The sequence below is a fragment of the Leucoraja erinacea genome, chromosome 14, assembly GCF_028641065.1.
Source record: "Leucoraja erinacea ecotype New England chromosome 14, Leri_hhj_1, whole genome shotgun sequence".
Taxonomy (NCBI): Eukaryota; Metazoa; Chordata; class Chondrichthyes; order Rajiformes; family Rajidae; genus Leucoraja; species Leucoraja erinaceus.
Window position 1 is genome coordinate 3,228,176 of NC_073390.1, and position 27,452 is coordinate 3,255,627.

Here is a 27,452-nt window from a genome sequence, read left to right on the forward strand (position 1 = left end):
AATAATATGTGTGTTATGATTGTGTTTATAATTTGTTTGGATGTTTTGTTGTTCCGCGAGCATTGCCACTTTCATTTCACTGCACATCTCGTATGTGTATGTGACAAATAAACTTGACTTGACTTGAACTCATTATATCACTATACTTTCACCCAATTATTCCTACTTCCCTCTTTTGATTCAACACTTCGATAAAAAACATCTTCTGCTTCTCCAGTTGTCTGCCATCAGCTCTGGGTCAGTTTTTTTTTCTAAGTTCATTGCTACCAGCATGATAAATGGGTTGCTCCATCTGCAATATACCAACCTATCTGAAATTGACATCATCAAATACTCTTCAAAAAGCATCCCAAGCCACTTTTATCTCATCAATCAGCATTAAATTCTTAATCTACTTTTCCACATTAGGTGCTTAGGCACATTGCCACCTTCCAACTCATTGTTCCCCTTTTCTATTAATCTCGGAACAGATTTTTTGCCCCACTGTCAATACCAAATTCAAGCAGAATGAAGCAGTACACATACCCCCATTTCGCATTGATGGCGCTGAAGTAGAGATGGTTGAAAAATTGAAATTCCCAGCAGTACATATTACCAACAACTTGGTTTGGGAACAGCTCCATCCAAGACCGCAAGAAATTGCAGTGAATTGTGGACTGAGCCAAGACCATCACACAAACCAACCTCCCTTCCATTGACTCCATTTATATCTCACGCTGCCTCGGCAAGGCCAGCAGCATAATCAAGGATGAGTCGCACCTTGGCCACTCCCTCTTCTCCCCTCTCCCATCAGGCAAAAGGTATAGAAGTGTGAAAAAAACCCCATCCAGATTCAGGGGCAGTTCCTACCCAGCTGTTATCAGGCGATTGAAGTATCCTACCACAACTAGAGAGCAGTCCTGAACTACTAGCCACCTCATTTGGAGACCATCAGACTATCTTTGATTGGACTTTACTGGCTTTACCTTGCACTAAATGTTTTTCCCTCATCACATATCCGTACACTGTGATACAATGGCTCGATTGTAATCATGTATTGTCTTTCCACTGACTGGTTAGCACACAACAAAAGCTTTTCACTGTACCTCGGTAAAAGTGACAACAAACTAAACTTAACTAACCTTTTGATCAAAGGCAAGAGATATTTTCTATAATTCATGATATTTTCTGTGGCCATGGTATTTCTCAGAAAAGTGTTGGATTAATTCTGTGGGTCAGGCAACATCTCTGGTGAAGTTTTGGGTCAGGATCTTTCTTCAGACTGGTATCTTCAGACAAGGACGTTCTCAGTCCTTGTTCATAATGTTGAGTACAGTCCATCCTTTGCCTCTCCTCATATGGTTCACAGTACCCTTGAGCAACAGTAGGAATGAGTTACAGATGCTGGTTCACACAAAAGATAGACACAAAATGCTGGAGTATCTCAGCGGGACAGGCAGCATCTCTGGAGAGAAGGAATGGTTGACGTTTCAGGTCGAGACCCAAGAGTCAGAAGAAGCATCTACACTCGAAACATCACCCATTCCTTCTATTCAGAGATGATGGTGTCCCGCTGAGTTACTCCAGCAATTTGTGTCTAACTACAGAGGATATGATCCTGCCACTGTAAAGTACACAGTTGGCCTTTCATTTTGAGCAGGGTCAACTTTGTATTGCAATAAAGCTTTATGTATCAGATGGATAATTGTGCTTCAGTGATGACCAATTGATTTTGTATTAATACTCTTGCAGTCATTCACTCACTCTTCATTGCGAATGTGTCATACACCAACTATAAGAAGTGTCCTGACTATTCTTGTCTATCCTGAAAACTGCAGAGAATTAAAAAAACAAATCTTAAACATTATGGAAAACACAATAACATAGCTTCAAAATCACTATCTTATAGTTGGATTAATGACGAAACTGTGCAATGTATGTCTGCGTGTATGAATATTACAGTCCTTTACTGATTCTTGGTCATAAATTATTCTTTAGACAATAGGTGCAAGAGTAGGCCATTCAGCCCTTCGAGCCAGCACCGCCATTCATTGTGATCATGGCTGTTCATCCACAATCAGTACCCCGTTCCTGTCTTCCCCCCATATCCCCACGACTCCGCTATCTTTAAGAGCCCTATCTAGCTCTCTCTTGAAAGTATCCAGAGAACCTCCCTCCACTACCCTCTAATGCAGAGAATTCTACAGACTCACAGCTCTCTTGTTCATCTCCGTTCTAGATGGCTTACCCCTTATTCTTAAACTGTGGCCCCTGGTTCTGGACTCCCTCAATATCGGGAACATGTTTCCTGCCTCTAGCATGCCCAAACCCCTAATAATCTTATATGTTTCAATAAGATACCCTCTCATCCTTCTAAACTTCAGAGTATACAAGCCCAGCCACTCCATTCTCTCATCATATGACAGTCCTGCACTAATTAATTGCACGGGATTTAATTGCACTAATGCTGTAGCAACACTAAATTACCTACATCTTTCCTCAGGAGTCTAGCAGCGCAATTTACAGACTGAATGACATTAAAATTATATGACATGGTCTTCACCTTTTCTATTTACCGATGTGTATCTTTTTGAGGAATAGGCTTTTTTTCGGACTTGGGCTCCATCTGATACTGGTTGTAAAGAACACTTCTGATAGGTGTGCAACGCCAGAAGATATCTCTTTGCAGCTTGAGTGCAAAATTCTTGCATGGAATCGCATCCTGAAAGACAACAAATTCCCATTCCTATTAACATATGATCTTGAGACGAAGTATAATATATTCAATCAAACACATTCAATGTGGAAATTGTTCAACGTTGAGAAGGATATAACAAAAACGAATTGAATGTCCCATCCATTGCATTAGAGTTCTAACCATGAATCCACACTCCAAGGGTTTAGGAAGTCACAGCAAATGCTGGTTTACACCGAATGGTCACAGAATGCGGGATTAACTCAGCGGGACAGGAAATATCACAAATATTCTTTCTCTCCAGAGGTACTGCCTGGCCCGCTGAGTTACTTCAGCATTTTATGTCTACCTCCAAAGGTTCATTTATCGTCCTGGTGCTAACGGAACTGCAATATTCATTCAAAACTTTAATCACATGGTACACAAGTCGACCTTTACAAGTTTAGTTTCTAAATGGTGGCATCTTCGGAAAAGTAACGGGGGGAGGGGGGGGGGGGGGGTGCTTTGACAGGACGTCGGGTCTACTTTCTAAAGTACCCCAGTCAGTACGTTCAATGTTCCCATGAACATTGAAACTAAGGTCGGTATTATGAAGCAATCCGAAGATTAGATTTCTCATCCAAATCTGGACGGAAGGGATAAGATTCGTTTTGCAATGGCGCTTTCATGAATGTGTTGAGAGCTTGTGAAACTAAACGGAAAATTGCGATGGATAAAGTCGCATGTTAAAAACTGCAGGTTGTTAGAGAGTCACCCGAAGCAAGAGGCGGGCAGCACTGGAGCAGTGATACCTGACGCGTTTATTTCTACTTTAGTGCCAGCATAGTTCACATCACGCGAGGATTATGTGTATCATGTATTCGTGTGAATGAAGCGTGTTGTTGGGCAGGCAGTGTGTAAGATGGATAACAATACCATGGGACAAACTCTAGTCATAAACATAAACAATAAAGAATAAGACTCGAGAATAGAAAACTCACCACAAACCAAAGCTTCGGCGGTCGCCATGTGCATGAGCGTATCGAATGGAGCCCTCCACTGAAATGGTTTAAAAACCATTATGTCTATCTCTGCTGATAAATCAGACTCGGTCAGCTTGAATCCAGCTTTGTTGCACCCGTGACCCGTAACGTTATAATAGCCCATGGCATTCCCGAGTGCTCCAAGGACCATGGCAGCCTCGTACCTCTCCATTGTACCGGCTTCCTGAAGCCTGAGCAAGAAGCGACCGTCCCTCGACGGGGTCAATTCCCCACACACCGGGCTCTCCTGAAGTGTAGCTCCGCCTCGGCTTGCTTACACACGAGGTACAATTCTCACCCGCAGCGACTTGAAACGCGTGGGAAGGAACTGCAGATGCTGGTTTAAAACCACGAGGAGAGAGAAAAAGCCGGAGTAACTCAGCGGGACAGACAGCATCTCTGGAGAGAAGAACAAGAAGGGTCTCGACCCAAAACATTCACCTATTCCTTCTCTCCAGAGCTGCTGCCTGGCCCGGCCCGCTGAGTTACTCCATCTAATGTTGTCTATCTGCGACTTGGTACTCTGCAGATTAATAAACAAAAGCAAAGTTTCAACTTACCCACAGGGAATCGTCGTACACAAATAAAGGCTGTAAATTGGGTTGAAGAATGACATTGTAACGGATAATACTCAAGTCAAACACCCCCAACGCGTGAGGGAGAAACATTTGGTTCAATTTGAAATTTAGACTAAGAGCAGGAAGTTTTTATTAAATGTTACCTCTGATTCCGATCGCAACTTAAAACGACTTCTGAAACTTACGACTGGGTTATAAAAAGACGCCAGGTCGTATTGCAAGCGTGAAACAGGGAAGCCACACTATGAGTGCTGGAGTAACTCAGTGGGTCAGGCTTCATCTCTGGAAAACGTGGATAGCTCTATCCGTTGTTCTCCAGAGATGCTGCCCTGAGCCGCTGAAATACTCCAGCATTTTGTATTGTTGCAGTGCTTCTAAAATGTCAACCTTATCTAGATTCGGGATCTTATTGTGGATTCAGGATCGCGACGTGTTTCGTAAACCAGCAAACCCAATCTGTCGAAGATTGACACAAAAAGCTGGAGTACCCCAGCGGGACAGGCAGTATCTCCGGAGAGAGTCTGAAGAAGGGTCCATTTTGTGTCTACCAGTCATATGAATTTACACGCAAATCTTTTATCTTAAACTCATGGTCCAGTTTTGCTGCACAACGTATTATACAAGTTGACACCAGTGTAATATCCGTGCATAACATAACACAATCAATGACTATCATATTCTGGGAATTGTATTGAAGTAATAATCGGTATGAAGCACCGATATTTCCCTTCCCCATATTTTAAAAGAGACACAAAAATAATTCTTGTAGCATGCATTATCAACAATAAGACGAATAGCGACACTGCTACTGGTCAAGTCACAATGGACGATAGTTGCAGGAGTTGGGCATTTGGCCCTTCGAGCCAGCAACGCCATTCAATGTTATCATGGCTGTTCATCCCCAATCAGAACCGTCGTTTCTTGTTACAAAATAACTAAATTAAAATATATTTTGCAATTATTAAAGTAAGAATGTGACGACGTCAAAACAAATAACAGAAGCTCGTCCATTATTTGACGATGTGCTGTTAAGACTGAAGACATAATCAGAGGATATAAGGTGGACCAGTATCTTGTGCCGTTCTTCGATTTAATCCAGCATCTGCAGTTCTTTCCTGGACATTTCATATGACAGATTACTGATTAAAACAATGAGATCATTTCTTGCGAAATACGAGATTAAGGCTGATTCCTTGATTTCGTGGCTCTTTTCTATATAATAGAATTGTTCGCCAGCAACTTTGAAATCTGGTGTAGGTGGCATGTTTTAGGAATTACCATGAATTTGGTTTCAATTGAATACAGAATTAAGAAACTGCGGGATAGTTTTCTATTCGGCTATAGTTTTCTATCATTCATCTTTGCGGTTTCACAGTGTACATATGTACATTGCAATGAATTTGTGGCGTTTGGTATCTATTTTAATATTTTGAAAGAAGGAATTGATTGCACAATGATATAGTTTGAAGCAATAAGCAGAGACGTAAGCATGTAAGAGAACAATTATATATTCAATTAATAGGAGCGCAGATACGGCGGCAGAGGGTACGAGTTTAAGGTAAGAAAATGCATTTAAGGGGATTTGAAGGGAAATGTTTTTACACGGAGTTATTGATTCCATATCCCGCTAGGGTAATTTACAACCCAAACGATCTCAGGTGGGGCATGAAGTCAGGCGTGGATATCATGAAATGGCCAGTGCAACGCACTCCCCAATTCGCCAGCCAGAGACAATTCCACCTGTGGGCGATGCGGGGTGGGAGTTGATGCCTCTCAAGGGTAGGCTTAGTCAGTCACAGTAAGAAATGCAACCACAGATGAAACATTACCCTCTCCAAGGAAGACACCGTCAAAGCCTATGTCTATTGCACCTGGACACAATTTCTGCAGGTGTAGTTTCCAGAAACTCCAGCTGTTTCCCTGACTTCTCACATCCTGCAAGAAGCACACTGCACCAACTTGCCTGCCATTTCTTCAGTGGACAAAAATCACAGATGTTGATAAAGTGTAATCTCTTTGCCTCAGTCTCCTCGCCGAGGATTCTTTAGCCAAAGACTCACACTTTACCCCCAACAAGGCACCACCTCAACAAGACCGTTCCTCTGCAGCAGCACTTCGTTATCTGTTACCTAATCCGCTATTTCAGGGCTAATTAGTAAACCACTCAAACCTGGGTCTTTGGGGCTCTTCTTTCCCTCTGACACCTACTTCCAGCCAATACTAGCTCTCGCTGCTTCTGGTTGCTGCTTCTCTCCGACGTTCACGGAAAACACTTGAACAGGGTCCTTGGCGCTTGTTTCAAACATCTTCTTACCCTCTGATTTGCCTACATCTAGGGGATCATGACAGAAGCCTCCCCGTGGCGATCCCCGGGAACAACGACGACGGATGCCAACAGCCTCGTCTGACACAAACCTACTTCCAGCCAATACTGACTGTTGCTGCTTACTGCTGCTCCCCTAATTCCCCAATTCCTCATTTACTGGTGCGCTCCACTAATTCCCCATTTACTGGTGCGCTCCTCTAATTCCCCATTTACTGGTGCGCTCCTCTAATTCCCCATTTACTGGTGCGCTCCTCTAATTCCTCATTTACTGGTGCGCTCCTCTAATTCCCCATTTACTGGTGCGCTCCCCTAATTCCCCATTTACTGGTGCGCTCCTCTAATTCCCCATTTACTGGTGCGCTCCTCTAATTCCCCATTTACTGGTGCGCTCCTCTAATTCCCCGTTTACTGGTGCGCTCCCCAAATTCACCATTTACTGGTCCCCTCCTGTATTGTTCTATTTTCTGTAAAATCACCCTTCCCATTCCCAGGTTTAAAGCTGGGCTGGGATATTAAAACACACGCAGACAGGGAATTTTGGAACGGCACTGCGGCACAATAGTGGAGTTGCTGCCTAACCCAGAGATTAGTGCGGGTGTCACAGGTTATGGGGGGAAGATATAAGAGAGATATGCCATTTATTGTCACTATACATGTACAGTGAAACTGAAAGCTGCTCGTACTCAGTGCAAACATACAATTTAGCACAAAAAGCAAGAAACAGAAAAAACAAAAAACAGAAGGGATATGGGGGGGGGGAATAGGTGCACAAATTCTGCGGCGCTACATACATATATACATATATACAGATGGAAGTCCGTGTTGGGCGGTGTAGTCAGTGCATGTGCGAATTTGAATTTATAGTAGTTATAATTCTCGGAAAGCAACTATTCCTGAGTCTGTTTGTCCTGGATTTGATGCACCTATAGCGCCTTCCAGAGGAAGGGGGTATGAGGGAGAGATAGACCAGCCGTGATTGAATGGCGTAGACTTGATTTCGCTCTCAGGGCTAACGGAATCAGGGGAGATGGGGAGAAGGCAGGACGGGGTACTGGTTTTGGGTGATCAGCCAAGATCATAGTGAATGGCGCTGCTGGCTCGGAGGGCCAAATGGTCTACTCCTGCACCTGTTTTCTATGTTTCTAAAGCCACACCATCATATCTCATGGATGGACGGATGCTAGCCACAAGGTAACCTCTAACAACCTCTCTCTCCTCCCATTTCTTACCCTTCCCTCGCCCGCACCCCATCACACCCCCACCCCACTGTGGCCCATCTAGACTCGCACCTCTTTCAGCCCCCCCCCCCCCCTCTCTCCAAACATTCCTTCCCCATGCTTCACAATCCTATTTTACAGACTATGCTTTAATCTAGGGTCTTTGTTCAAACCATCTGCCCCCTCGCCCGTGTCCATCTATTACCGGAGATAGACACAGAATGCTGGAGTAACTCAGAGGAACAGGCAGCATCTCTGGAGAGAAAGAATGGGTTTTAGGAATGGGTGAGTTTGGAAAACCCATTCCTTCCATCCAGAGATCAAATTGCTGGAGTAACTCGCTGAGTTACTCCAGCATTTTGTGTATCTTCGATTTAAAGCAGCATCTGCAGTTCCTTCCGACACCTGCCACGCTTGATCCTGCCTCCTCTTTCCCAGCTGGAACCGAAACGTCACCTATCCATGTTCTCCAGAGATGCTTCCTGCCTGAGTTACTCAGCATTTTGTGTCGAAAAGTGGAACTTGCTACGAAAAGCGGAATCAGATACAATCAGCAGGTTTGAGAGACATTTGATTTGAAGTTTGAAATGTCCAAACACTTTTTAATCAACTCGCACCGAACGACTAGTTCCAAAGTTTTCGCCAGTTAACATTCTAAAGCTCAATTGTCTCCCGGCACACGATGCCATGGCAACTGTGAGATTACTTTTTATGATTTGCCTATATTTTCAGACCCAGGTTTCCCCAAATGTTCCAAGGGAAGTGCTTAGCCACCCGGTTGTTGTTAGCGGCGTGTGCAAGTCATCCGTAGGATCTTCCAGTTTATTCATAATCATTACACATACCACGATGAATACTCCTGTGGCGAACATTTGCGGGTCGGATTTTCACCGCGGAAATTCACCACAAATATTGTGATCATTTATGGTTTTGCTACAATTGCCTGAAATGTCAAACCTGATCTTGTCCGGTGAATTCCGATACATTACAGAACTTTTGGTGTTTTGTTTTAAAAATACGGACGGAATCCAGTAAACCAGCAATAAGGATAGAAACAAGGAACTGCAAATGGCCATTTACAACATCTTTGGAGGGAAGAAATGGGTGACGTTTCAATAGACAATAGGTGCAGGATTGGGCCATTCGGCCCTCCGAGCCAGCACCACCATTCAATGTGATCATGGTTGATCATCGCCAACCAGTACCCCGTTCCTGCCTTCTCCCCATATCCCCTGACTCCGCTATCCTTAAGAGCCCTATCTAGCTCTCTCTTGAAAGTATCCAGAGAACCGGCCTCCACTGAGGCAGAGAATTCCATACTCACAACTTTCTGTGAAAAAAAGTGTTTCCTCATCTCCGCCCTTATTCTTAAACTGTGGCTCCTGGTTCTGGACTCCCCCAACATCGGGAACATGTTTCCTGCCTCTAGCGTGTCCAAACCCTTAACAATCTTGGATGTTACAATAAGATACCCTCTCATCCTTCTAAACTCCAGAGTGTACAAGCCCAGCCGCTCCATTCTCTCAGCACATGACAGTCCCGCCATCCCGGGAATTAACCCTGTAAACCTACGCTGCACTCCTTCAATAGCAAGAATGATCTTCCTCAAATCAGGTTGCGGGTCGAGATCCCTTTTCGGTGGGCCAGAAACGTCACCCATTCCTTCTCTCCAGAGATCCTGCCTGTCCCGCTGAGTTACTCTAGCCTTTTGTGTCAATTTCGGTGTAAACCAGCATCTGTAGTTCCTTCCTACACATATATATTTTCAACAACTTTGCGTCTTGTAAAATCATCTAGGGATACATTTGACATAGTGCCAAGGAAACGACATAAAAATCATATTAGAATTAATTCCCTTGGGAGATTATAATCAGTTTCATTACTCCCGAGAGTTTCATGAATTTGATTTTAAAAACCAAACGACTTTTCTCTCTTTGTAAACGAAACAATGTGAACATTAATTGGTGTAAGACAGGAGCAAATTTAATTTAAATAGATGACGACACAACTCCCTGAGATTAACTGAAGTCATGAAAGGCATTTGTAGAGGTCATGGAAGACATTAGGAATTTTAATAATATTTCGCAAAATTTCGACAAAACTTCGGAGACATCATTGAAATTCTATCAGCTGACTCGCACATAAATGCTATTTCCGAGTCCAGTGGAGTAACTCAGCGGTTTAAGGCAGCATCCGTGTAGGGAATGGATAGGCGACGTTTCGGGTCTGTCTTCAGTGGAGTCTTGGGTTGCTTCTTTGAGAAATGCAGCTGTTGTTTTGAAAGCGTTCGTTCGCCAAGTCAGTGCTAATGGGCGAAGATACCGCCCTGGAAGTAGTTGATTCTTAACAACAGGTGTATGTTCTAAACCTGTTCTATCTAAACCGCGTTTTGCAACATGTAACTGTTGTCATCTTCATTAATTATTCTGTTGATAGCAAACCCTACTCCATGAATAACCACAACAAGACAAATTTGATTGTTGTACAATTCTTAAATTGCATTGTAACAGTTACATGAAAGAAACTACTTTCACGAGATATATGATTGCATCTTATCCCCAGACAAAGACTGGGAAAGAACATTTTCCAAACCTCATCATCATAATATATAATGATAACGTACGTGCACAAATTATGTAGCTCTTACATATAATTTTGGAGATTCACAATAACTATAACGTTTTATGATAAAAATGAAGAGAGGTCATGATCTACAGATACATTATACAGCTTAATTAAGAAAAGAGCAAGAAAAACAGCCAAAGTATCACGATTTTACCAATCGCCACACTTTTAACATTTTAACTGAGTAGCGCAGAAAGAAACTGCAGATGCTGGTATATACCGAACATACAAAGTGTTCGAGTAACTCAGCGGGTCAGGTAGCATCTTATCCATCTTCTCATTCAAAAATTCGAGCGAGTGACATAAAGGAGATTGAAGATTTAGTGGTAGTTCCATAACCTGAAAGCAGACGTATTACAGACGTAACACGGTGACGAGGAACCATCAAGTGAAACTCATCAAACAAGGTAACATTTTCTAAAATTGGAGATTTATTCGAATATTTTAAATTTCCCGTGCTTGTGCCAATCGTCGACGTAGAGAGTCCCTCCCACGATTCTCTGACGCATGGAGAACGCTGGAGATTGTTATCTTCCTTTTGCGTTTTTTGTGTATGTCCGAAGCTGTGGTGCACGTAAAAATAAACTCCCACCCAACCCTCCTACAAATGCAACCTGCGGGAGGGGGGTGGGCGAGAAAAAAAGTAAAACAGCCAAATGCACTCTTCCACTCAGAAGCATGTAGAGTCAAGAGAGTTTTATTGTCATATTTCCCAGATCAAACAATGCAATTCTTACTTGCAGTAGCAGTAGCAGCAGCACAGAATAGGTGAAGATAGTGCACGGTAAAGTGTAATAATAAACGCTTGGTGTTAAAGCATCCATCCATCCATCCATCCAGCTGCTTGCTTGCCTGCCTGGTGCATGTTGGTGTAACGGTGCTGGTGCAGAGTGGAGTTGAGGAGGAGTTTGGTGTGGAGGTGAAGTTAGGCTCAGCCCCCGCCCTGTGGCCGTACCGCCCGGGCTGGGCTGCAGGCAGGCGGGCGGGCAGGCGGCGAGGGAGCAGCGAGTGAGTGAAGGAAGGAAGGAAGAGAGAGAGAGAGAGAAGGAAGGAAGGAAGGAAGGAAGGAAGGAAGCAGCGGCCTCACAACTTTCACTCTGTGTGTGTGTGTGTGCCGAGCGGGCGAGCGAGCGGGGGGGAGTGCGCTGCACTGCGCATGAGTCTCACCCACCGTGACTGCTAATTGTCCGTTTTTCTTCTTTTATTTTTAATATATATAATTTTTTATAAGAGGCCGGAGCGCTTGAAGATGGTGAGTGTTTGTTGGACGGGTCGGGTGGGAGGGAAGGGGAGGGAGGGCAGGACTCACTCACTTACCCACCCCGGGCCCGGAGCCTCGGCCTCCAGTTGCCGCCTCCCCCCCCCCCAGTTGGAGCGGCCGCCGGGCCCCGGGCTGTGGTGGCTCCGCGCCCCCTCGCAGTGTGACAGGCCCGGGGAGCCCCTGCCTCGGGTGCATGACACAGCGGCCGGCGCCGGCCCGCACTCGAGGCCGCGGCTTAATCCGAGGCCTACACTCTCTGTCTGCGTCTCCATCATTTATTTTTAAACTGAATGGTGGCCCTGGCCCAGCGTGGGCTTCACCGGCTACTCTTCCTATTGAAGCACTGGTTCTATAAACTGTTCCCCTCCCCGGCTAAAGTACCATGTTTGTCACCCTTTTTGATCGATCTGTTCCTTTATTTTCGCCTTCCTCGTCTCAACTGCGTCACTGCAGAGGGTTTCTTGGGCTCTACTCTGATCATAACCTGCTAGTTTTGTAATATATATTCATATAATCTTGTCCTTCATGTCAACGTTTGCAACCATCGCTCGGAAATATAGTTCTTGTTGATGTTTTAGCTTCAGCAAAAGTGTGGAATCGCTCATTTTTGATTTTACTTTGAGTTGGAGGGACTGTATTCATCGCTTTCATATTGTAGTTATAACAGCTTATTGTTCCATCATTTATTTTTTGTGATTTATCAGACAGGGTTATGTGAACCTTGTTAATATAATGGCAAGCCTGATTATGGTGAATGAATGTTCACAATGACAACCCTTTTTTGTTGAAACATTGAGAGAAGAGTAGCTAATTTTACTTGAGCTTTTGTCTTTATATATGTGCCAATTTGTTTGGCCTAAAAAGAAAAACTACATGAATCAATCAGTTTTGTATTTAAAGTTTTCAAATTCTGTGGAGTCGTGAGGATCAAATGTAAAGTTTTAAAATCACTTGACTTCAGCAACCCCCATCCTGAAAAATAGTAAGAGATTGAGCAAGATTTGAACTTTTCTTGGAGTTTGTCGAGAACCTTTCTGCTTGTTCTTTAGCATATGACTTTCCTGAGTGTCAGTGTATTGTTATGTTAATGAGGTTTGACAGTATGTTCATCTTGTTGGCATATTCAAATACTGTACCTTGAATTTAAGGTAGACAAAAATGCTGGAGAAACTCAGCGGGTGAGGCAGCATCTATGGAGAGAAGGAATAGGTGGCGTTTTGGGTCGAGATGCTTCTTCGGACTGATGAATTTAGACTTGAATTTAGGTGCTCTCACTTCAGAGTTTGTACCTAGTTACTGAGTCACTGTGTTAAAGATGTTGTAATATGGAATATGACTTATTCCATATGTAGAATTACCATATTCTACAACATGGAATATGATAACTCAGCGGGTCAGTCAGCATCTCTGGAGAAAAGGAATAGGTGACGTATTGGGTCGAGACCTTTCTTCAGACTCAAGTAGGGTCTCGACCCGATACGTCACCTATTCCTTCTCTCCAGGGATGCTGTCTGACCTGCCAAGTTACTCCAGCTTTTTGTGTCTATCTTCAGTTTAAACCACACCTGCTGTTTCTTCCTACACATGGAATATGATAATAGCTATTGCTACTGAGCTTCTGTGAAACACCCTTTGGGACGTTCTTAAGAATAAAAAAGACAACTTGACTGACACGTACTTTGGCGATTAATATGTTTGATCTTCACGTATGCACTCGCCGGTATTGTATCCTGTCTGCAGATGCACTGCAGCAGTTTGTCAAGACCTTAAAGTCATAGAATTATAGCTGTATAGCATAGAAAGAGGCCTTGGGCCCTTGTTCATGCCAAACTTTTGCCCATAAAACCAGTGATCTCACTTCTCAAACAAGAGGTCTCAAGCCTGTAATGTTCCATCATACAAAATGAGAGAGACAGTGGGTGGGAGTACTGTAACCACCAACTGCCTCTCACTTGCCTGCTAATTTGATTTAGGTGGATATTCCTAACTCCTGCATGGGGTGAAAATTATGGAAGTCCTTAGTTATATTCAGAATGCCTCTACTATAAAGAGTGCAGCAGCAGCCTGCTACTACGTAAGGTAATGATGACCATTAAAAGTTTAAAAAGTAATATTGCGGTGTTAAAACTTCCCAAAAGTGAGATTTGCCTACATATATGATATCAAGCCATTTAGATTTTCTTGTTGAAAAACACACAAATGATTTTCAACACATTTCCTGATTGTATTGTTGCTCTGGGTTGTTTGTTATAGGGATTTTTTGTTGCCTCGAAACTACCAGTTTGATGTTGATCTATTAAGTTTCCTGCTTTTGGCTTTTAGAAATGATCTAATATTTAGTAACAAATTGGAACATTTCTAATTTGTTCCTCAAATTTTGACCTCTGATCTTGGAACTTTAACATATGTCAAATGCCGTAGGGATTCATAGAGTGATACAGTGTGGAAACGCCCTTCGGCCCAACTTGCCCACATGGCCAACAATGTCCCAGCTACACTAGTCCCACTTGCCTGCGCTTGGTCCATATCCCTCCAAACCCCTATCGTATCTGTCTAACTGTTTCTGAAACGATGGGGTAGTCTCAACCTCAACTACCTCATCTGGCAGCTTGTTCCATACACCCACCGCCCTTTGTGTGGAAAAAGTTACTCCTCGGATTCTTGGTCAATCTTTTCCCCTTGACCTTGAACCTATGTCCTCTGGTCCTCGATTCCTCTACTCTGGGCAAGGGACTCTGTGCATCTACCCAATCTATTCCCCTCATGATTTTGTACACCTCTATAAGATCACCCCTCATCCTGCACTCCAAGGAATGCAGACCCAGCCTACTCAACCTCTCGCTATAACTCACAGCCTCTAGTCCTGGCAACATCCTCGTAAATATTTTCTGAACCCTTTCAAGCTTGACAATATCTTTCCTATAAAGGAAATGCTTGTGGTTTGTTTATGAAGCAGTTATTCCCTGATTGGTAAATGATTCAAATCCAGATCGTGTTATATTTGTGGAAAGTATTGATCTTTAACTCTGGTTTTTAGTGTTCGTCTCTTTCCCAGGATGGGCCTAGTTTTTATCCTGGTCTGAGTTAGCTGATCTCAGCCAGGTTGCAGTTTGGGGTCCTTCAGTTGGTTTGAGCTTTGGGGTTAGAGAGGGCAAAGGTGTCTGGGTACTGAAACCCAAGATGCTGCTCAGCTAGCTTTAGGGTCTGTCCCACTATGGCTATTTTTAGTTGACTGTCAGAGTAGTAGCAGATAGCCGAAAAACTGGTGACTGGACCCCCATTCGACATAAAATTTGAAATAGAATCATTACTTTAACAACAACAAAAAAACTGAAGTCGGCACCAGCGACAACCTACGTTAACCTACTGACAACTACGACAGCACCTACGTCAGGAGAAGTCAAGCTATGCTCATTGGCGTCAAATCCACTGTCGCCGACCGTCTCTGAAAACTTTTCAACATATTGAAAATCCAGCGACGACCAGAATGACACTACGACTCTTTGGGTGACTGAGGAGACTACTCGCGACCATACAGGCGACACCCCGGCGACCATGTGGCAACAGCCTAGTCGCATGTAGTCGCCTAAAAAATAGCAGATGGGACAGGCCCTTAAGTTGGAAGTCCATATGTGTGGTCATTGGGTAAAGCATACCCAGATTGGAATTAGTTATAGTGATTGCACAGAATGCTGACAGATGTTATCAGGTGATTCATATGGTTATCTAGAAATGATATTGGTGACCACTACATATGTGACATCCAGCAGCAACAGCAATTGGTCCATCAGGGAATTCAATTGTCAAGGGGGAAATAATTTGACTAAAGGAGTTATGATTGGGGCTGAATTTTTTTTAAATACTGAGGGCAACTTCTATTTATATCTGAAAATTAGTAATCAAATGTCTTCCAAGGTTGATTTGCTGAATGGTAAATATCGGGCCAAAAATGTTAACACTGACTTGAGCAGTGTAGAGAAATTCTAATTCAAACATAATATTACTTGACTAGCTAGTTCAGTTCAGTAATCAAGTTTTAAGTAATTGATTGTTTGAGCCCTGAAGTCCCTTTTTAGTTTCTTGCCATTGAATATCATATCATGTAATACGTGATAAATTACAATATTTAGTTAAATAAGATTTTGCATAGAAAACGTGAATTCCAGACCTTTTAAATGATCTAAATGCATATGCTAGATATATTGCATCTTGGGTTTCAGTACCGAAATAAATATAGTAGTCATTGGGATGTGCAGGATCAATTCTGTTTTTGGCATCAGGATACTATTTTTAGCTTCTAATGGAGACGACACAAACTAATGAAGAATGCCTGTTGCAAGATGTTAGCATGGTGCTGATTTGATTTGTTTAACTTCATGTATTAGTTGACCTGGATCATAAGTTTTAAAATATTTTGTTTGCCTTCACTCATGATCTCTACATGTTAAGTTTGGCAAAGATAACTAACAAACTTTAAATTTAGCATAATATTTTAATGTTTAGAAAGGAATGTTCTATGATCTGGATGTTGGCCTCATCCTAGTATGCGTGCTACTTAATAAAGCCATGGCTTTTCAGGCTTGTCTTGTCCAGTGTGGCAGTGATATTCTTCCAAACTTAATGCTGTATCGTTTCGGGTTTCGACCCGAAACGTTGCCTATTTCCCTCTCTCCATAGATGCTGCCTCACCCGCTGAGTTTCTCCAGCATTTTTGTCCACCTTCGATTTTCCAGCATTTGCAGTTCCTTCTAAACATTAATGCTATATCTATTCACTTGTGTGCGACACTTTGACTTGAAACTCTGTTGCTATAATGTCCTTTGCTAAATTATCTTTATTTGTCCACCTGTTTTGATTTTACAATCTTTACATTTTCTCTACTGAGACCCCTTACTTTGAATCTGTCCGGCTTGTTATTTGAATTGGGATGTTGCTTCCATGATCCTGAATTATTTCGCGTTTGTTTGTTTCTGTAATTGCTGTTTCTCTTTTATTTGTTAGGTTGTTAATCATCACTTCTTGTTGGACCAGAGGTAACTGATTTCTTAAGCAACTGCACAATTTTATGTGCCCTCCATTTCCTCGAGTCTTTTGCTTTACTGTTGTCACATTACTTAATGGACTTGATGTTAGCATTGTCGCATGGAGAGATGCAGCACAAGACACTTGGGTCCACCCAGTCCACGCCAACTGTCAAAACACCCATCCATACTAATCTGATGTTGATCCCACATTGTGCTCTGGATTCCTTCTACTTCCCTAAAACTTTCTTTGGGTTAATTCGTCTGTGTAAAATTGGTCCTAATGTGTAAGAAGTGGCTGAGAAAAGGGGACAACAGAGAATTAGTGTGGAGAGGCGATTGATGGTCGGCGTGGACAGGGTGCGCCAATGGGGTTGTTTCTATGCTGTAAACTAAATATCCAACATTTCTTTACCTTACCAGGGATGTCCAGTCCCTTTACACCACCATCCTCCACTACGAAGGTCTAAAGGCCTTCCGGTTCTTCCTTGATCAGAATCCCCAGTGCTGGATTTACGTACAGGCACGGCATGCTGAAGCCTAGGGCCTCAAAATCTAGGGAGCCTCCTGCCAAGGTGTATAATATTTTTGACTGTCATAGGCCTTTCCTAGATATGCTGTCACAACGCGCTGTAGTCTCTAAACAGCCCTTCAGTAATTTCCCTTGCCCACCATTTCAGAAAAATACTGTTTTAAGCCGATAACTCGACACTAGCACTGGTAATAAATAAATATTTTTTAAAAAAGCGCAGCTTTCCAGCCCCTTACCTCATTGGCCAGGCTCGGCTGCACATCGGCGTCAGTCTGGCAAACTTTCACGTGCTCCAGTAAACAGCGATGGCGGGTGCAGGGAACATCTTTGGATACTTGCAGGCTTCAAAAGTCAAAACTCAGGGGTAAGTAGGAAAGTGCAAAGATATTTGAATTAGGAAGTTGGCAAGGAGCAATGCTAGGGGTAGAGCTGATAATGGTTGCTAGAAACCTACTGTGTAGTACTGTGGATGTTAACGATAGTAAAAAGCAGACTCGTTTTGTATAGGAGGGATAGGGAGGGGCCTCGCAAGTGGAATAGCCTAGGGCCTCTCTTCATCTAAACCAGGCACTGAAAAACCCAATCAATTTCCCTCTACTAATACTCCTCTCCATCTGACGGAACCTGTCCTCAACAACTTCTCTTTAGACTCCCTTCTCTTTCTGCGTGTGTTCAACGTGTAGCCATGGGTATTCGCACGGGCCCCAAATATGCCTGACCTTTTGTTGGTTATGTTAACCAGTCCTTGTTCCCAATATACGCTGGCACCATTGGCCAACTCTTTCTTTACTACGTTGGCGACTAACTGGGGCTGTATCCTGCACCCGTGCAGAACTCGTTGATGTCATTAACTTTAACACTAACTTCCACTAAATTCACGGACTATCTCTGACTCTTCTCCCTTTCTTGATCGCTCGGCATTCATCACAGTTCCCTTGGTCCTGACCTTTCACTCCACCAGCCTCGGCATCAAAAATTGTCCTCCACCTCCAATGTGATCCCACTACTAGTCACATCTTCCCACCCCTTTCCGTCTTCTGCAGAGATCCTTGGTTCATTCATCCCTTCCTACTCAAAGCACACCTCCACAACCACTGTCCCCTGCAACTGCAGGAGATGTAACACATGTCCTTATACCTCCTCCCCTTCATCCATCCAGGGACCTCAGCAGTCCAGGAGAGATGGGCATTCACATGCGCCTCCTTTAAACCCGGTGTTCATGATGTCTCCTTTATATTGGCGAGACCAAGCATAGGCCGTTTAACTGAATTTGGTGCTTGGTTAGCCTAGACATGCAGGATCTCCAATTTGCTAACTGCTCTTCCCATTCCCACACTCTCCTGAACCACCCCCGCTGCCTGGGTAAGGCCACCCGCAAACTAGAGCGACAGCACCTCGTATTCTGTTTGGGTAGCGTAGAACATTTAATTCTCCAATTTTAGGTAACCTATCACCCCCCTTTCCCCCCCCCCCCCTCCCCTTTTTACCTCCTCTCTTTCCTGTTGCACACCCAGATTCGCACTCATTCTTTTCCTCCTCTTCGACATCCTTTTCCTCCCCTTCCTCTGCTTTCACATTTTTTACCTCGCATCATTATCTCACACCTTTAGTCTTTTCGTCACTGGTCTTTATCCAAACATCTTTTTACCCCCCCCCCAAAAAACCACCACTGTACCCATTTATCTCTTGCAAGACTTTGTCCATTCTTCCAGCTTTCCCCTCCCATACCCACCCTCCACCTCTATTAGTCTGAAGAAGGGTCCTGGTCTGAAGCACCGCCTGTCTCCACAGATGCTGCCTGGCCCACTGCGTTACTCCAGCATTTTGTGTCTTTTTTTTTGCAGTTACTTGTGTCTAAAGTTCCCTTAGATTGGTCTCCACACTGCGGACAATTTACATTAGCCGATGTACTTGCCAATTTGCACATTTTTGGGATGTGAGAAGAAATTGAAGAATTTTCTTCTTTCATCTTTGTTTTCAAATGCAAAGTTGTAATCCATAAACCTTTAATTCTAGGAAACCTGCTTTTTATTTCTGGTTTCTTGAGTATTACCAAGATTATTATTTGTACCATTTGTGGCTGCTAAAAATTTAAATTCTTGAATTTGCCTTTTCCTCTTAAATGTTCTTACAATTTGTGTCTTTGACTACATTTTTGTCGCCAGTTCTAATGTTTCCTAACATGGATTAAAATCAATTTAGTTTTGTAATTCTCCTGAGAAGTATATTGGAATATTTTGCTGCATTGAAATTGCTGCCCTGTGGCCAAACCTGCCTTTTGTGGTATAATGGGACTAATTAAACTGGAGGACCAGCTGTCAAAAGGCATTTGAACTCTTAATCTGAGAGCTTGAAAACAGTTCAAAATAAGATAATTTAAAAAAAATAAAAAAATTACTGAACACAAAGTGCCAGAACTTTGTTAAAATAAAATTAAACAAATGAATTATGGAAACGAGGAACTGCAGATGCACAGCGGGTCAGGCAGCATCTTTGGAGTAGGGCAGAAAATATGAGAAAAATAATTGAAGAGTTGTGAATTGTGAAGCTAGAGGAAGGAATGGAGGGGGAGGGGGAGGTGGAGAGGAGAAATAAATGCAAGTCCAGATGGGGCACAGGAGAGGGAAAGAAAAGGGGGAAATGTATTATAAAGGGGAAACAGGGAGAAGGGGAGGTTTATAATAGTTACCTAAAATTGGTGAATCCAATGTTCATACCATAGGGTTGAAAGCTACACAAACGGAATACGAGGTGCTATTCCTCCAGTTTGTGTGTTGCCTCACAAAAAGGTCATTATGGGAAGAAGAGTTAAAATGGTTAGGAACCAGGAGATCCTGCAGGCCTTGGTGGACCAAGAGTAAGTGTTTGGTGAAATGGTCGCTGAGTCTATGCTTGGTCTTGCCAATGTACGGGAGGCCACATTGGGAACACTGGATACAATAGACGAGGTGTTGTTTACAAATGAATGGGGCCAGTGACTAATGTCAACTATCTTTGTTATAAAGCAAATGTTGTTTGTGTAATTCTGAGTGCTGAGTTCAGTGGTGAAGCAGGTAGTCAGATGTGTTGGCTTCAACTAATTTCTGACTTGTTTGTTGCAGTGCAGAGACATGGATGTCAGAGTTAAACTGATCTGTGAAGATACACAAAATGCTGGAGTAACGTTCATCTGAACTTGCATTCTTCAGACTAAAGATCAGTCAGAAGAAAGGTGTCGACCTGAAACGTCACCCATTCCTTCTCTCCAGAGATGCTGCCTGTCCTGCTGAGTTGCTCCAGCATTTTGTGTGTGTTGACGATTTAAACCAGCATCTGCAGTTCTTTCCTACACATTTGATCTGTAAAGATAATGTAGTTGATGTACTGGTGAAAGGTGTGTTTAGATTTTTTTCATAATCTTAACATGCCTATTTCAGTAATTCATTTGACATTTATATTCATCTAATGGATTTAATTTAGTTTAGAGATACACCGTGGAAACAGGCCCTTCGTCCCACCGAGTCCTCGCTGACCAACGATCCCCGCACATTAATACTATCCTACACACACACACGAGACAATTTAAAACCAATTAACCTGCAAACCTATATGCCTTTGGAGTGTGGGAGAAAACCGGAGCACCCGGAGAAAACCCACGCAGGTCACAGGGAGAACGCACAAACTCCGTACAGACAGCACCCGAGGTCATGATTGAACCCAGGCCTCCGGCGCTGTGAGGCAGCAACTCTGCCACTGTGCCGCACTCTTTAGCATGTTTGCATGTGTCTTTGGCACCTTAATCTTGATGAACTGATATCTACGCCTGATATTTTGTAGCAGATGAATTGAGTTTTTAACAGTTGCCTTTTGTTATTCACTTACTACTATTACAATTTCTCCAGCAATGCATTTACTACATCTGGTGTTGAAGGTTTCATGTCAACTTTTGCTTTTCTGGTTGACATCCGTGAAATGAGGTGATGGAAACACATTGATTGTTTCTGCATAGGTAGGACGAAATGAAATGTTTTTTCCTAGCGAAAAAAAAGTGACAGGTCAAGCGGAAAGATGCTCTATTTCAGGTCGAGACCCTGCATTATCCTGTTGTGGGATTTCGACCTGAACTGTACACTAACTATCCCTTTGCCTCCATAGAAACTGCTTGTTGCTTACTGAGTTATTGCAGCAGGTTTTCTTTTTTGTCCAGATTCCAGCATATTTCCAGGCACTGTTTGTATCATTTTAATGATTGCAGTTCGGAATACTTAAGGGCCTGTCCCACTTGTTGAAAATCCAGCGACGACCATAAAAAGGTACGACTCTTTGGTTGACTACTCATGACCACATAGGCGTCATCCCGCCGCGACTTGTTGCCTGTGTGGTCGTGAGTAATCGCCCAAAGAGTCGTATCTTTTTCTGGTCGCTGCTGGATTTTTAAAATGTTGAAAATTTTCGGCGACCTGCTGCGACTATGACGGGTACCGGCAGTCGCCGAAAAAGTCGTGTAAGTGGGACAAGCCCTTTACAGTTTACAGATGTGATGTAAATGTGTTACACTAGATGCGAAATTTAATGAAGAACGAAACTAATAAAGTTAAACCTTAGTGGATTAATTCCGTGGGGTACTTGTAGTGGCACTTTTATGAAGATATAGCGGTCATGTTGCTGAATTTGCAATTCAGCCACTTGGCCGAATAATACAGAGACACGAGTTAAGTCTACGGCTTGGGAATTTAAATGCATTGGTCAATAAATCTGGTATGAAAAACTTGTATGAGTAATGATGGTAATGAAATTCCTGAAGTTTTGTAACCCATCTGATTCATTAATGCCCTTTAGACAAGGAGCTTTGAACAGAACCATAACTTTGTAATTTAGCAGCTTTTTGAAATATCCTTGCATTTTTGACCACCACAAATAATTGCTGTCAATTTTCATGAAGGTGACTAATCGCTGTTGTCTCCAGGACATTTAGGGGATAGCTAATAAATGCTGACCCATCAGCGATATCTGCATTCAATGAATGGATAATTTGAAGGAAAATAATTGAGATTTTGCAAAGAATAAAATGCTTGGGTGGAACAGTTTATTTCGCTGTGTTGTGCTACGAGACTTGATTGTCTATGTAAATAAATTGTGAAGGTTGGAAAAAGTATTCATTTGTAAAATGGGCATTACAAAGTGTTTCTTTTTTTGCAGAACAAGCTGAAGTCCTCACAGAAGGATAAAGTGCGGCAGTTTATGGTCTTCACACAGTCCAGTGAAAAAACTGCAGTATGTTGTTTGTCACAGAACGATTGGAAATTAGATGTTGCTACAGACAATTTTTTTCAAAATCCAGAACTTTATGTTCGTGAAAGTCTGAAAGGCTCATTGGATAGAAAAAGATTAGAACAGCTATACCATAGATACAGAGGTAAGTAAACTTTTGTTTATATTAATATTATATTAATTTAATTTATGAAAATGCATAGCTTAACTGATTTCAAAGCCTCACAACATCTTTGTATTATGCTTATTCTTTAAGATCTTTATGGATCTATTAAAAATAAATCTTATGCTCCTCTTTATAACCCTAATATTGATATTGTTTTACCAAAAGAAGACCTGGCTGTATGGACACTCGTTTGATAATGACTTAAACCATATGAACTTGGTTAAAGAAAGTAAATGTACATTTTAAGTTTTCTCATCTATGACTATAATTTGCACAACTGAGATACCTTAACAGCTGTCTATGAATTCCATGGGTTGATTTCACAGCAGTATGGATGATAAATTACGAAATAGATGACTTCAGAGCAGTGATAATAGAGCTACAATAGCATTTAGACATTCATTTTGCCTATAGAGAGGTTGCACTGCAGTCGAGGTCACGACCCGTGACCCGTACTGTTGCCAGGCAACGCCTTCTGGAGTACAGCGGTGAACGTCAGGTAAGCACTTGTATGGCTGCCAGTGCAGCGGGCCCGTCTTCTGTCACAGCATCCAGACTCCACTATGACCGGTTCCGCACTTGGGGACCCTAGGCCATCTATCCCCAAGGTATGGGGGTGGGGGGGGGGGGGGGGGTGAATCACCCCACATGTGGATTTGGGATCGGGGGTGTGAATCGCCCCATGTGGGGGTGGTGGGAGGGGGTGAATCACCCCGTGTGGTGGTGGGGGGGGGGGTGAATCACCCTGTGTGTGGGGTGGTCGGGGGGGGGTGAATCACCCTGCGTGGGGGGGGGGGGGGGGGGGGGCGAATCGCCCGTGTGTGGGTCAGGGTCGGGGGGATGAATCACCCCCTGTGTGGGTAGGGGTCCAAGGGGGTGAATCACCCCGGTGTGGGGGTCGGGGTCCGGTGCCGGTGCAGTGCGGTCAGTGACTCTGGGTGGGCAGAGGGACCAGACTGTCCCCAACTCTGCTGCAGCTGGCGAGGACTTTGCCGGGGTTATGGTCCCGTGTGTCCGCTGCCCGGAGGCGCGGCCCTGCTCCACCTGGCCCCGTGTGTGGGCGCTGCTGACCCACAGCCTGTGACAGTGCGGCTGCACAGGGGGAGACGGGGCGGAGGACGGCCGTGGCCGGACAGCGCTGACCCCGGGGAGAGTGGGGGCTGTCCCGAGGGATGTGCTCCTTCAGCTGCTTGCACCTTGGTGCTCGGGTTCAAAGCACCCAGTCACCCTCCAGCCCCAGGTGGTCGTGGGCCGGGACTTGCCCTCAATGTGTCAGTGGCAGAGCAGCAGTGATTTCAGCGGTTTTCACTCACGGTTACACCTATTTCCACAATTCTTTACAGCACAAAAATGGACCATTTTGCAAATTTTTAACTGGTTAGAACGTACGTGTTTCGTATGTTACTAGTGCATGCCGAAAGCTGCCTTTCACTTCAGAAGGATTGAGGTACTGCGTGCGTCACGCCCTTTGACCTGATGACCTTACGTGCACTCCCTCCATAGGATCTACAATATTCTGTATCCTACCATGCATCGAATGCATCTAAATGCTCTAACAATTTTATTGTAACTGACATATGTGAATGTGGAGTACAGTAAACCCTTGTTTTAAAGGGCTCCTTTATTACGGATTTCAGTTATAGAGGACAGATCTGCCGACCCACCCCTGGCTAGCACCGTCTCCCCATCCGTTAAAGCCCTGGCTTCCAATAAAACCTGCCCTGCACACCTCGGTTAAGCTCACCCCCTCCCACCCCCCTCACCTTTAACTATGCCCTCTAGTATTTGTCATTTCCAACCTGGGAAAAAGATTTTGAATATCTCCTACCTATGTCTCATAATTATTATAAACTTTTATCAGGCTCCATCCAGCCTCTAGAATTTTAGATTATAGATTCCCTGCATTATCACCATTTCTCTGAAACAAAGGAACAATATTGGCTGTCGTTCTCTGGGACCTTGTCTGTGACTAGAGAGGATTCAAAGATCTTTATCAAGTCCCCAGCAATTTCCTCCCTTGCCTCTCCCTGGAACAGATCCCATCAGATCCTATGGACTTATCCACCTTCAAGGGACCCATGCTGCCACCTTCATGTTCAAATTCAAGTGAGTTTATTGTCATGCGTCCCTGTATAGGACAATGAAATTCTTGCTTTGCTTCAGCACCCAGAACATAGTAGGCATTTACTACAAAACATATATAGTGTGTCCATATACCATGTATATATATATATATATATATATATATATATATATATATATATATATATATATATATATATATATATATACACACACATGAATAAATAAACTGATAAAGTGCAAATAACAGAAAATGGGTTAATAGTGCAAATAACAGAAAATAATCAGAGTTTTGTCTGAGCCAGGTTTAGTAGCCTGATGGCTGTGGGGAAGTAGCTATTCCTGAACCTGGTTGTTGCAGTCTTCAGGCTCCTGAAGGTAGCAGGGAGATGAGTGTGTGGCCAGGATGGTGTGCAGAAAAGTCTTTGATGATACTGCCAGCATTTTTGAGGCAGCGACTGCGATAAATCCCCTCAATGGAAGGAAGGTCAGAGCCGATGATGGACTGGGCAGTGTTTACTACTTTTTGTAGTCTTTTCCTCTCCAGGGCGCTCAAATTGCCGAACCAAGCCACGATGCAACCGGTCAGCATGCTCTCGACTGTGCACCTGTAGAAGTTAGAGAGAGTCTTCTTTGACAAACCGACTCTCCGTAATCTTCTCAGGAAGTAGAGGCGCTGATGAGCTTTCTTGATAATTGCATTAGTGTTCTCGGACCAGGAAAGATCTTCAGAGATGTGCATGCCCAGGAATTTGAAGCTCTTGACCCTTTCAACCATCGACCCGTTGATATAAATGGGGCTGTGGGTCCCCCTCCTACTCCTTCCAAAGTCCACAATCAGTTCCTTGGTTTTGCTGGTGTTGAGGGCCAGGTTATTGCACTGGCACCATATGGACAGTTGCTCGATCTCTCTTCTATACTCTGACTCATCCCCATCAGTGATAAGCCCCACAACAGTGGTGTCGTCAGCGAACTTGATGATGGAGTTTGCACTGTGACTGGTTACGCAGTCATGAGTATAGAGTGAGTACAGCAGGGGGCTGAGCACGCAGCTTTGAGGTGCTCCCGTGCTGATTGTTATCGAGGCTGACACATTTCCACCAATACGAACAGACTGTGGTCTGTGAATGAGGAAGTCGAGGGTCCAATTGCAGAGGGATGCGCAGAGACCCAGTTCTGCGAGTTTGGTAACCAGCTTGGAGGGGATGATTGTGTTAAATGCCGAGCTGTAATCGATGAATAACAGCCTTGTGTTCTCAGAGTGCCCTAGCATACCCCACAATGATCTGCTGTTCTTCATATTTTTCTCTTTGGTGAATATCAATACAAAGTACTAGTTTTGTACCTTGTATTCAACCTCTAACTCCATGCATAATGTCCCCTCTTTATTCTTGTGTGGTTCTACCCTCTCAATGCAGCTTGCCAAGGACATTTCACAGCTCCGTTTGGCCATCCTGATTCCCTGGTTTTCCCTGACTGATTTTCTTGATTAGGATGTGACGATGTGCCTAATTCAAATGACTTTTCTGCATTATAAATCATGGCAAGCAATTCATTTGTGAAAATTATCTTGGCAGGATAGATTCCTGCTTTTACCTGAATTGCATATTTATATCAAAGGTAACTTCTCCATGGGAGTTATTAGCCACAATCCTGACTATTTATCTAGAAGCAATACAGGAAATATTGCACATACTGATATCTGAAATAAAACACAACATGCGAGAACTATTTACCGGCTGAGAGAAAGTGTAAAGAAAAATGTAATTAATTTTTCAAGTCAATGACTTTTCACCAGAATGGGTGCTAACCTGGAGGATTAACTCTGATTCTCCCCACACTATTATGCTGAGTATTTCTAGCTTTTCCTGTTCTTATTTTTAAGTTATATTTTTCCAAGGGTCAAATCCTGGACCCTATTGAACTGCCCAGTGGAATGAGAAATGAGGTATCAATGATGAATGCTAAATGTTGTGGACTCGTCCCTGAAATGCATTGACTATCAATATTTGGGCAGCACAGCTGTCGCAATAAATCCTATATTCAGAGACTTTTTTTTTTATATTAGATTCGTTTATTGTCATTCAGACCTTTCGGTCTGAACGAAATTTTGTTTCCCTGCAGTCTACATATAATTAAAAAAATGACAAAAACACACAATCAACAGAAATTTAACATCCACCACAGTGAGTTCACCAAACACCTCCTTACTGTGGTGGAAGGCAAAATCTTAAAGTCTCTGTCTCTTCCCTCTTTGTTCTCCCTCTGCGCCGAGGCGACGGTTCAAACTCCGCGGGTGGTCGCTGCCTCCACCACAGCTCCAGGGCCGAGTCGGGTCTCCGCTGCCGCTACCTCCGCCACAGCTCCAGGACCGAGTCGGGTCTCCGCTCCCGCTGCTGCTGCCGCCGCCGCCACAGCTTCAGTGCCGCTGCTACAGCTCCGATGCCGCCAGCTCCGCCATTAGGCCTCGGTGCAGACGGAGACGGGGACGGGGAATACGACCGAAGAAAAAGTCGCATCCCCCGAAGGAAGAGACCAAAGCATGTTTCTCCCACCCCACCCGCACACATACACAACTTAATAAAACAAAATTAACTAAAACATGACAAGGAACAAAACGAAAGAAAAAAAAACCAGACGGACTGCAGGTGGGCCGTAGCTGTTAAGCCAGCGCCGCCATCTTTTGAGAGGCTTTTAA

The 27,452-nt window shown here is 43.5% G+C and overlaps 2 protein-coding genes and 1 long non-coding RNA gene across 4 annotated transcripts in view; 1 reads left to right on the plus strand and 2 right to left on the minus strand.

Annotated features, from left to right (window-relative positions):
* Positions 1–5,711, minus strand: part of LOC129703196 (uncharacterized) — a 36,307-nt gene extending 30,596 nt beyond the window's left edge. Inside the window, 2 exon segments of the mRNA XM_055645386.1 lie at positions 2,543–2,701; positions 3,655–5,711. Of these exon segments, the coding sequence (XP_055501361.1) occupies positions 2,543–2,701; positions 3,655–3,868 (373 nt within the window). The 5' untranslated portion in view covers positions 3,869–5,711.
* Positions 5,712–10,289: 4,578 nt separating this feature from the next.
* Positions 10,290–11,518, minus strand: LOC129703198 (uncharacterized). Its single transcript, XR_008724522.1, has 2 exons — positions 11,180–11,518; positions 10,290–11,056 (listed from the first exon to the last, which is right to left on the minus strand). It is a non-coding gene; the product is annotated as an uncharacterized LOC129703198 (long non-coding RNA).
* A 2-nt stretch (positions 11,519–11,520) lies between these two features.
* dcun1d1 (DCN1, defective in cullin neddylation 1, domain containing 1 (S. cerevisiae)) overlaps positions 11,521–27,452 on the plus strand; it is a 68,533-nt gene continuing 52,601 nt past the window's right edge. For both annotated transcript variants that reach the window (XR_008724521.1, XM_055645387.1), the window contains exons 1-2: positions 11,521–11,694; positions 22,435–22,651. Coding sequence is in view for 1 of the 2 variants with exons in the window: in XM_055645387.1 (XP_055501362.1) it covers positions 11,692–11,694; positions 22,435–22,651 (220 nt within the window). In the remaining variant the exon portion in view is untranslated. The remainder of the gene's footprint in view (positions 11,695–22,434; positions 22,652–27,452) is intronic.